Raw genomic sequence first — 12,405 nt, forward strand, 5'->3', positions numbered from 1 at the left:
GCGACATATTAACGATAATATGTTGCATTCCTGTGCTCTACCCAGCGCTGGCGCACAAACTGCAGCTATGCGCCGGCACAGGCATCCTTGCACCATGGTGCAAGGATGCCTGCGTCATGGGGAAATTGTTTTTGTGCAGGAAGGGGCACCTTCCTGCACAAAAACAATCACTGCAGGCATTTTTCTCTTACAATGCTTGCTGTAGAATGCAGCATGCTTTGAAAGAGGAAAAAACAAGGAGAAATGAAAAATTGTCTCCTCGTTGCGCCTTGCTACGCCTCCCCTGTAAATTGTAAATCTGGAAATGAGTGTCAATGCTACCTCTCCCCTGGGGAGGCGTAGCATTGACACGCATTTCCAGATTTACAATTCCTCGTAGATCTAGAAATGTGTCTCGTGCCATGGGTGTTGCGTGGGAACACCCCACAGCAACACCCATGGAACGCCCCTTCCATGCAAAGTGCTACGTGTGAAGGGGCCATATTTACAAGGAGAGGAAAAGTCACAAATGGTGGCTTTTCCTCTCCTTGTAATTATAGATAAGTGAAATGCGCTTCTAGTACGTCACAAAAAGTGACGTACTGGCGGCGCAGGGGGCTTGTATATCTGCCCCCAAGTTTTTAGTTGTGATGTGTAACTATTAATATTATTATTAGTAATAGTAGTTAAGCACCACCTAACCAAGCACTTTATGTGACATTGTAGCATTGTAGCTGCCTCTGAATAAAGACTTTCTAAGAGCAAATTTAAAAAGTTGACAAAAATAAACAATTATCTATCCAAAAAAACACATAGTTAAAAACGGACTTATGGTTCATACTCAAACTTGCAAAACCAATGAAATTCGCCATTTATGGTTACCAATGTACACGTCATGTCAACGCACACTGCCTTCCATGCTCAAAACAGCTGTTCGCTAATGGTGCAAAATCAAAGAACAAGAGTTATGACATTTTTGTATGCGTTGGCATTAGCATGAGTGATATAAAAGGAACAAAAATAAAATAGTGAAAAATGGAATAATGAAAATGCATGTATGCAGTGAAAGGATCTCCAGCTGGATTACTCAAACCTGTCTACAGCCCAGGACACCAAAAACAGATTCTCTTAGGGTTCAGAAGCATAGCAATGTGGTGCAAGGTCCATATTGTTTCAGCACAAAAGTTGAGTGGCATTGATTAACAAGCATTGCAAAAGCCAAAGGGTTGCATCTTTGAAAGGCCTTTTTCGATCCTTTGGGTTTCACAATGCTTGTTGCTGATGCTGAACAGCATTGACAACAATAACAAAAAACATGGTTATTGCTGATGCTGAACAGTACTGGCAAAAAAGGAGTAATGACCACCTCAGTATGCTGTCATATAAGCAAACATATCACCAAGCATGCCCACATAAGCATTGTAATGATGAGGCCGCCATTGTTTTAGACTTTTATATTTCAATTACAAGATGGCAGGTGCATGTCTTACAGATTCACATTTTAAAAAGGTAAATTAAAGACCAGAAAGTGCCTAAAAGTGCATGGCAGAGAAAAGAGTGGCTCAGTAGCAAATTTCAGCTGCGAGACCCTTCAAAAAAACTTTTTTTAAAGGTTGGCGAGCAGCAAAGGAGGAATGAAGGTAGAAACTCAATACAAGAGGCAGCATGAGCAGGGAAGGTAATGGGAGCAATGGCGGAAGTGAGGTGGCTGTAGAATAAAAATATTGAGCAGGACAGGAGGGCAGAGGTGGGGAGACAACGGATGAGCTGGGCGGATGGCAATGAAGAGCACGAGGGCAGGGATGGAAAGGTGAAGAAGCACATGTGGGAGAGAGCAAGTGCATGCATGCACTCCCATGAAAAGCTGAATGAAAAAGAAAAATTAAGCAGGGGAGGAATACACATAAGAAAAGGAAGGAATGTCTTCAAATAAGAAGATGTAAGCAAATGGAATTTGCAAGAAAGCCAGCCAGTGATAAGCAAGGGACTGACCAGAAGCCCACTCTAAGTCTTGGTACACAATATCTCCATCAACAACAGACAGCTAAGCTATCAATCTGAAAGGTGGTCCATTTGGTGTTGTGTGAAAACTGATTTGAGGCCACCACCAAACCATTTCAAACTACTGATCCAACACATTGCCAGAGGGCAATGACTTTGAAAACCACTTACCTTGAGCCAGATATAAACTTGTAACCATTACAGGAAAGGCATTTTGCAATGTGAAGTTCAATCATTTCTGTAAGGCATCTGTGAGCTCTAAAAATGTAACCAATCAAGCAAATCCCAAAAGATGGTTATGCAATTACCATGAAGACTCTTTCAAAATGCAGCAATGTTCAATAATGTTTGGTTTATTTGAGTCTATGTACACATTTATCATATTACAGAGCTATCAGCCCCATGTTCAATGTAAGATGCAAGGTGTAGGTTCCTCCTGATGGAATCTTGCACCCCATCACCACAATTTTAAATAAAACCACAGTCTGTAAAATCGGAAAATCCGAGATTTGATTTATTTGTACATTTTTTGAGTGACATTCCTTTTTGTGCGCATGTTACAGTTCTACTTGCTTTGTAAAAAATAACAGATTTGATGTTGCTCAGAACTGAAACCTCTAATTATATGCATTGCACTTCCATATGCCAGTTATCTTCTAGTACATGCAGATATATGGTATATATTAAAATAAGGCTTTTGGATTCAACAATCATAACTGAAAAAAGAGAAACAATTTGCCCATAATTAGACTCTCTGTTCAACAGTCATTTAGTTGTGTTTGACATTGTTGTGCGAAACCTGAAGTGATAGAGTCAACACATTCTTATAGCGGAAGTTCTACCAAATACGTTTATTGGAGCTTTGAATGACCCACAATATAAAATCCCAGAATTACCCAGTCAATTTATTCGATCAAAGTAAGGTGTCTTACTTTTTTTCCAATTTTAACATCTGAAAATTTAAACTTGACCGCTGCCATCTTTTTCCCGCCTTGCGCTTCTCTGACACTTTCCATGTGGAAGTGAGGCACAACATGCTAATTTGTTATTTTATGAGAAGCACCAAAGTCAGAGTAGCAAAGGATAGTAAGAATATAGCACAAGCCTCTTTTCCGCTTGAACCGTGTCAGGGAACAGAAAGGGGGAGAAAGTTGGCGACTGCAAATTGTTGTTAGAGTTGTTAGAATTGGAAAGGAGCGACAGCCGTTACACTGGAAAACAAATGACTCAATTATTCTGGGATTTTGTATTGTGGATCATTCAATGCCAAAAAATGTCCTGGGTTGAACTTCTTCTTTTAATATGCAAATAGCCCCCCAATGTGTGTGTCTCTTCTTCTTGTAGTAGAACAAGTGTTATCACAACGCAGTGTCATTGGATTCCGTTGAATATGTTCTGCAATTAGCAAACGTAGATTTTTACTGCCACAGACTACCCCTATTTTGTTTATTAGTGCCTCCTTTGAATGATTTTCATAGCACACCACAGGTTTATTCTGCAGCACTTCAGATGGAAGACCCAGTGCAGGAAACATAGCACAGGAGAGCTGGTTGGTACTTTGGTCCACTCCTTGCTGGTGTTTCTGTAATGTTGGCATTGTCTCAGTGCAGACCTGTGTTTTTGCACAATTAGCTTAGATCATTCTCTACTGTTGATTGCTGATTTCCTTGTCAATGCGGGTCAGACACACACTTGGAGAAGCAACACTGTTCCTCTGCAAACAGTTTTGATTTAAAGGCATCACATATTGATTTCCAGCAAATATTGCTTGATTGATCAATTGTACTTTTGAAGGAGAAATGTCTGAATTTGTGCTGTGATGATGGATTTATATTTTGCGGCTAATAATGGGAGAATCTAACGAAGATCGTGGACGTCTGAGGTTCGGGGTGCCTGGGGATGTCGCCTGGGGTAGCTGTGGCTCCTCCTGGACACCAAGCTGAGCTCGGATGGCCTTTAGGATGTCATCAAGTTTATGGTCCATATGTGATACCTGTTAAAAGAGAGAAGAACACAGAAGAAACACTTTACTATGGAGGATAATCCCTTGAGAATTAAAGGCAAACAGTGCTATCCATGAGTCTCAGTACAGTTTTATTTTTATGCTATTAAACATAATCAACAACATGTTTTTGTAATTTGAATTGTTGCCTATTTTGTCTAGAGCAGTGGATCTACAGCCGTCAAGAAAGTCATCTATCAAGGGTATAACAGATATATATGTTTTACTTTTATTCTATCCCCTTCAACACTCCTCCTGCACAACTACCAATCAGGTTTTTGATCGCACTGCAGCACAAAGACAGCCATTGTACGCATCTTAGACCATCTCCTGACTACAAATGAAGAGGACACCTGCCTTCTTATATTGCTTAACCTCTCATCCCACCATTATTTACACGCTGCGGTCTCAAAAGGGATTCACTGACAGCTTCCTTCAATGGTTCACCTACTACCTTTTGAACTCACACCAGTTTGAGTTTGAGTTTGTTCACACTGGGACCTCCAGGCCCAAGAAGATCACAGTCACCTACAGAGCCTCACAGGGTTTCTAACTGTCCTCCATAATCTTCACCCTATATATATCTTTAACATTGGTGCTCTATTCGCGGATAAGAGCATCAAAATTCAAAAAATGCTGATGATACACAACTCTACTTGAAAGTCTCCTCCACTCCACACATCCAACACCTCAAACATACTTGCACCTGAGCCAGTCCCAGTTGTCCAGTACCTACATACAGCTCTCCTCGACTAAGATAAAAATACCTGTTAGTTGCCAAAACATGAAGCTAATAAATAGTTAAAACCAAGCTCAATGACATGAACATTGACAGCTTTCATCCCCAACTTCCACCCAATGCCAAATTACTTGGATTCACCCTGGACACAAAGCTCAGAAAACAAAAAATGAAGGATTAGCACCAGCATTCTTACTGAAGAAAGTGGAATAATTCCTCCCAAAAAGCAACTTCAGAACTGCTGTTCAAGTCCTCGTTCTCTTCCATCTGGATGGAGGTAACACCTAACTCCATGACCTTTAAATCACATACTCGCACTCTTCAGGGAATCTCCATGCTGATGTCTCCTCCAGAGCCTTAAGAAATATGATTCCATCACTGACATCCTAGTGGAGGTTCACTAGCTCCCTTTGCCAGCACGCACCATCTCATTGCCCAGATGCATTATTTACCATGCTGTCTAGACCTGCCCTATTGCCTATCTGGTTGACACACTCACCATATCTGGTGGATCTTGGCATATGCAAAAACAACAATTGATGGACGGAATGCAGAAAATGTCATATATTCACCCTAGTACAGAGATCTGGGCCTAAATCCATCATTATTTTGCGCTCCACACCACCCCAGTTCAGACATGGTCATATGCAAATCAGCCTTGACCCTGTGCCTTATGGGAACAGTCCAGCCCGAACTGCCAAGCAATGTCTTCCCTGGACCGGATTCAAGCATCCTAGGACCGGTTTCTGGCTATCAGCCGTCATCTGCCAGGATAGCTTGACTCCAGTGGTGTGGAGAGCACGGGACTCGCGTCAGCATACCTATCCCACTCGGGGTGACAAATGCAAAAACAATTGATGGACAGAATGCAGAACAATGTCATACATTTACCCCATTACAAGATCTGAGCCTAAATCCATCGTTTTTTTGCACTCCACACCACCCCAGTTTAGACATGGCCATATGCAGATTAGCCTTGACCCTGTGCCTCAAGGGAACAGTCCAGTCCGAAATGCCAAGCCATGTCTTCCCTAGACCGCAATCAAGCATCAGGTCCTAGGATGCTTGATTCCTGTCCAGGGAAGACATGGCTTGGCAGTTCGGGCTGGACTGTTCCCATGAGGCACAGGGTCAAGACTGATTTGCATATGGCCATGTCTGAACTGGGGTGGCTTGGTGAGCAACAAAACAATGGATTTAACCCAGATCTGTGACTGGTGGTGAATGTTTTGCCATTGTGCAACATTCCATCCATCATCTTGTGTGTTTTGCTGTTCACCCTGTATGGAAAGGGTATGCCCAGACGTGGGTCCCATGCCCACTACGCCACTGGAGTCACGCTATCCTGGCTGATGACGGCTGATAGCCAGAAACCGGTCCTAGGATGCTTGACTCCGGTCCAGGGAAGACATGGCTTGGCAGTTCGGGCTGGACTGTTCCCATGAGGCACAGGGTCAAGACTTATTTGCATATAGCCATGTCTGAACTGGGGTGGCTTGGTGAGCAAAATACCAATGGATTTAACCCAGATCTGTGACTGGGGGTGAATGTTTTACCATTATCCAACATTCCGTCCATCATCTTGTGTATTTTGCGGATCTTGGCATAGCCACAGGCAGCACACTATCATATTATAGACAAAGAAACGTAATAAGCCAACAGGACCTTTTCATAAATGCTCTCAAGATCTGAAACAGCATCCCTATATCATTCATGACTGTACTATCCCTGGTCTAATTCAGGAAATATTTGAAGACACACCTATTTAAAGAATATGACATAATTATGCAATAACAGGCCACAACCTCTATCTATGTGTAACCAGATGTGCAGGCTCTTGGTCAATCAGTGAATATGTGAGTATACACCATCCTCCTAGACATGGCCCAAGTCCAACGAATGATAGGCACTCGCAGTCATGAAAAAAGGATCAGAAAGAATGGTGTCCTAAGGGTAGTCAGTGCCATATCCTCCACCCTGCTGTTGGATACATGATAAAAGCATACTTAACTACCAAAGATAATGTTTCTACGGAAAGATGGAATAGTCGTGGCCAAAGGAATCAGTTAATACCTGAAAGTGCGTGATACACATGTGGACAAATTAACAGTTCATTTCTTATAGGAGAAACCAGACTGAGAAAGCATGAATGGAACACAATTTACGGTCGACCTGAAGGGAGGCAAAGGTTAGTGAAACAGTACAATAAGCATTATATAAACCCATCATGGAAATCCAAGGACTGTATTCTCTTTCCCACTGTTTGAGTGCAATGTTGAGGACAATTTGGGGCCTTGTAGAAAAGCAGTTGCCATATATGGGCATTTCATCCTTTTCAAATTAAAAAGGTCCCTGCTTGCATAAGAGACCCTTTGGAGAGAGCATGGACGCAACAGCTGCAGATAAAGGCTGGATTGGAGTAATCCTGTTATGCTTTGCTCCGCACACCTAGTGCTCACAAATTGCTATTAATTCATGAACGACTTGCAGTATTTGCTATATGGATGGCAGGTTTATGCCATTGTAATGTAGACCAGGTATGGTATGGGGGTCACATGTCTTGATCTGAAATGGAAAATCTATCTTCAGGCAGACATGTGGGAAGGTAAAGTGGGATATGAAGTGAACCGGAGGCATACTGTAGAGTTAAAGACCATAAGCAAGAGTCCATGGCAGCTTGCACGATGTAGAAGGAGCAGTCTAGTCCCCAGCACTCTTTTCATGCCAGAATGGCTGTAACCAAGGGGGCCATGGCAGGAAAGAGATACAGTCCACAGCTGACTAAGAAAAGGCTGTTCTTTTGTAAGAATATCTTCATATGAGGGACCACAATTTCAACACCCCTTCTCAGAACTTAGCTCTGTCTCTGACGCAATCAACAGAGCACATCATTATGAAGCATGACTGAAGTAGAACTCCATACATCAGACTATTTATTGTTGCATGCTGAATCTCTGCACTGGGATGTACCCTGGACACCAAAGACATCCTCAAGGAACACACTGCCAAAAAACAAAGGCGGCTTGGTACCAGCTCTCTCTGCTGAAGAAAGTGAACCCATTCTTCTCAGAAGGGAACTTCAGAACTGCTGTTCAAGCCCTTCTACTCTTGCATCTGGATGGCGGAAACACCTTTCTCAATGGATCCATACCCCACACTGGCCCCACTTATCGGTATCCTACCTCCTCTCCCACAAGATAGGTGATTTGTGTGTAAAATCTTGACTATTCTGTGCCCACTGCCCTGTAAAACCTGTACACATTCTGTAATCTTGTTCTCACGCGTACGTCCCAAACTTCAAATCAACCCTGAAGATTGTAGGAAGCCAAGCCTTCAAGCTTGTTCCTGAAACAGATATAGGCATGAATGAAAGAAATGAAATCCTGGCACAACTTAAGAGTTTGCGTTATCTTCTGATTGCTTAGTATGTCTCGTAGTTTCCTGCTAAAACATTTAATCCGATTGCCACCTTGTAGCTGATCAGGGGTTCTGCCTTCCTTCCCTCCAGCAGATCAAGCATTAGTCTGACGTGATAGATCCAGCCCTAGTAAGAGTGTAGTCTGGTTGGACACCCGTACTGTGTGAAGAAGGTAGAACTTAGATGCCATTGGTGCACTCTAGGGAAAGCGTGGACATAAATGGTCAACTTATTGCTAATCACAAGTAGGTTCTCCATTCCATTCCTACCTGGTGCTAAGGGTTTAAAATCCATATGGACTGGATCTATAAATTCACTGCTTTTTGGGCACTCCACCTCCACCGCCCTATGAGTCTATGGAGTGGGTCTCCATATCAATGGGTTGAGGAGGTGAGTGAATATATTTCCAGATCAGAGTGCAGAACTTGTTAAATCTGAGCTGTCTGTTATCACTTTGTGGGGAACTTCAGAACCATCTCTGGAAACCCCAGGGATGCAACTTTCCAATAGAAAGCGTGGCACCATGTACCTCATACAGGATACCTCCTTGAATGATGTTTCTGTCCTAAGGGTAATGTCGGTCTTTGGATGCACGTAGGTGACAGCACTACATGCCCTGGTGTAATAAACTGCCTCCTCATTTACTTGTACACGATCATGAATTACATTCCTCCCCTCTCTTCGCATCTTTCCTATATACAGAATAATGATTTTCCCCTTTGCCCTCAATCCTGTGTTCACAACTATGAATCCTCCGCACTCTTTTGGACACAATTATGAATCACCCCCCTCTTTTTTATATGATTATGAATTGTTTCTTGTCAGATTTATTCCCTAGCCATGGACAAATAAAGGACACTTACAAGAAAAAATAGGAAGTCGGAAGCTTTGGAACAGGTGGGATCAAACAAATTCCCTGCGGGAGAGGAAGTACCAATATATAAAATAATTTCCCTCTCTTTGCAAAAGAGAAAGGGAATACCTTGAGCCAATATAACTTTCCTATTTTTACAGAAGATAGGAAGATATATTTGCTCTCTGGGCATTAGTTGGTGTTTCCCTCCCTGCCTCTTGGCACAAAGGCCCTATATGGTCTCTGATGTCACTCCTGCATTCCAACAACTCTTCCCTGCCTGAAACCTTCTTAAATACATCTCTCATGAAGCTGTCCTGCTCCTTCACTCTTGTTAGGTCTCGCCTGTCAATGCGCATGTGCATTGAGCGGAGCGAGACTATAGGGGCTTAAACAGAGTTTACCTAGACTGGCGATTTGATGCAGTGCATGTGCGCTTTTAGCTCAATGCGCAAGCGCAATGAGTTAAAATGCGTGTGCACAGCATCAAATCGTCAGCTTGGTGCTGCCAGCAGCTCTTCCCGCTCCGCCCCCTGCTGCATCAAAGGCTTTGCGCTCTGCCTCAGCCCAGCCATTCTCCTCCCCTAATTGCCCCCTGCTGCATCAAAGGCTTTTTCACAGCCGGCCGGCCGGCCGTGCCCCCATCCTCACTCATCCCTCGCACCCCCTCCTCGCTCATCAGGTCTGCAAATCTGCTTGCCTTCTGTCCCTTAATCTCCCCGTGACTCCCCCCTCACCTCTCCCACTCCACTGCTTCAGGCCCCCACCATTTGCTCAGGACATTGCTTGTTTTAACTTGATTCACGGCTTCCAGCACGTTTCTTTTGCTCTTCTCTTCCGTTTCAGTGCCTGCCATTTATTGCTGCATTATGCTTGCCTCTACTTTTCCCTTTTATGAGGATCACAAATACGTGTTTTCAAGGAAAAAAAACACTTCTTAAGCCAGCGGAAACACAGCAGAAAACCTTTATCGGAAAGCCCTCAACTTGGCTGGGTTATTTTTGGTGTAAATGCAATTCTGAGTGGGCCTCTTTTTATGGTCGCCTGCTCGTCCTAAATACCAACGGCGCTGACATACTGGGAATACATGGAATTTCTCTGCAACACTCAGACGCTCTTTAAAGTTACTGTCGTACCCTATACTATATTTATGCTAAAATGTTTGACAGCAGATGTTGCCATTGGCGTTTGGGATTGAATTTATTGTATTGCCTGTAATACCTGCCTTACAGCAGCATTAAGTGATGATTCTTTGTTGATTGATTGAATACATATGAGAAAAGGGATTATTTTTTTGGAGTTTAGAAAACAAACCACGAGAGCATCGATCATTTAGGATCCCTTGCACAATAGTCTACAAATGGGTTAACTGTAGGTTAAAAGTACTTTAAGGTACCTGTTGGTGCACATCTTGTGCTTACTTAGTGCTTCACTATCTTATTGATTTAGCATTAAAAGCATCATACTTGGGTGAATCTTTTCAAAGTTTTATTTTCAAGTATTTGTGTTTTTCAACCTGAATTATATTTCATCGTACATCATCATCCTTGACTGTTAATGTTGCCTCCATTGATTTTTGCCTCCATTTATTCTCTATTGCTCTCCTCTCTCTCTCTCCCTCTCTCACTCCACTCCCTCTCCTCTCCCTCCTTCCTTCTCGTCCTCCCTCACTCTCCCTCCAGGCCGTGTCTCCTTTTTTTTTTTTAACAAATTGAGCACCGTCTGTATTTTATTCTCATTCAATCTCCCATCATTGTATCTCGCTCCCTGCTTCCCTCACTGCCTGCCTTCTTCCGTCTTCCCTCTCCTCTCGTTTCCTTCACTTTCTCCCCTCTCTGTTTCTATCGTCCTTCTCTCTCGCTCGCCGTCACTCTTCCTTTTCTGTCACTCTTGCATGTTGAATTACAAATGCTATAGGTGTCACATTTGCAAAAGTTATAACTATTGGCATTGTAAATGACAAAGCTATTAATTTAAAAAACAACACATAAATAAAATAAATGTCATTTATAAGACCAATAGCTCAAACGTTCCTAATGCGAGACCTATTGCATTTCCAATGCTTGTTTTTATTTGTTGTTCCCTATTGCTCTTTAGGTCTATCAAGCTTTTATGTCTCTTTTACTATTTTTCAGTAAGATGGTGCCCTTGTGCGCTGCTAATTTCAGACATAGACCCCTATCGCCTTTTACTCAAAGTGCACATATTTCTATTTTAAAGCCTCTCTTTTCAAGTTCTGGTGTTGGCCAAGACCTTTAGATTTTTACTAAAACTATATATTATGTACTTGCTTATAGGGACTTTCAGTCCACCCTCATCAGTCAATCAGTTTGCTGTTGTATCATTCACATTTTTCTTCTGTCTGCCCCATTGGGCATTCCACTGCAACCATTGGCATACTTCACTGTGAGTAATGGCATTCTGCTTTTTCACAAGATCACAACTGCACAGCAAGTAGATCTTTTAATTTCCAAAGGAATAGCATGGCAATGTGTGCTTTTTAAAACAAAAATATATACTTTTAGTTTTAGCCAATGTTTTGGGACTGATGGGCCCAACACAGCCCTGGCATAAATGCTCAAACGAGCTCCACTCCCTTCGTCTCCTCGTGCAATCTTTTCTTTTAATCTCTATCCCTCCTTTTCTCCTTGCTCTCTTCTCACTCTCCTTCTCTGATCACTTTTTCTCTACTTTGCTTCCTGTTTCCCTCTCTTTCTCTCTCACTTGAAGTCTTCCAGGGCAGGTTGTAATTACCCCCTGTGGAGCTGGGGAAAGTGGCCTCCAAAGGCTCCACCCATGGGGGAAATGCCCAGTGGAAAAACAGGCCTGTCCAGCCCTGAACATGACAAAACAAAATAGGCAACGACATAGCCAAAAGGCTACCAGTCTTCTCCAGACCTGCCAATGCTTCTTCTATATGTTATAATCATTACCTTTATGTTTTTCAACACTCCTTTGAATCTGGTACTGCTGTACCAGGAAGAGGAATAGGCTGTACGGAAAGGTATTGTGAGAGAACCCTCGTACACTCTAACACAAGACACCACACTACCTTCACCTGTCACAGCTGTCATACATCTTCATACGATCTGTAAAGTGCAGTGACTAAGTAGGTGATGGATGATGGCAGAGACGAAGAGTGTCTAAGAGTGCTGGCTAGCAGTGTTGTCTTAAGAACTTTTAAGGACCCGGTCAAGACATATTTTATGTCACCCTGTTCATAACAACTTCAAAATGTATTACTCATTTTCTGCTGATCAAAGCCCAACATTCAGAAACAGCCACACTACAAAAACAATTGAAATATGTCTTCCCAGGCCCCCACAAATATTTAGGATGCCACTGGAGAACACAAAAAGACTCAGAGGAAGAGGTAGGAATAGAGAAGAGAAGTAGAGATATGGAAATAGACA

The 12,405-nt window shown here is 42.7% G+C and overlaps 1 protein-coding gene across 1 annotated transcript in view; it reads right to left on the minus strand.

The window, feature by feature from the left end:
* Window positions 1–2,469: 2,469 nt before the first annotated feature.
* The window catches only part of LOC144769675 (potassium voltage-gated channel subfamily KQT member 1-like), a 1,318,465-nt gene continuing 1,308,529 nt past the window's right edge, over window positions 2,470–12,405 (minus strand). Inside the window, exon 6 of the mRNA XM_078653870.1 lies at window positions 2,470–3,973. Coding sequence (XP_078509996.1) covers window positions 3,809–3,973 — 165 coding nt within the window. The 3' untranslated portion in view covers window positions 2,470–3,808. The remainder of the gene's footprint in view (window positions 3,974–12,405) is intronic.

Source organism: Lissotriton helveticus, chromosome 1_1 (genome assembly GCF_964261635.1).
Source record: "Lissotriton helveticus chromosome 1_1, aLisHel1.1, whole genome shotgun sequence".
In the NCBI taxonomy this organism is placed as follows: Eukaryota; Metazoa; Chordata; class Amphibia; order Caudata; family Salamandridae; genus Lissotriton; species Lissotriton helveticus.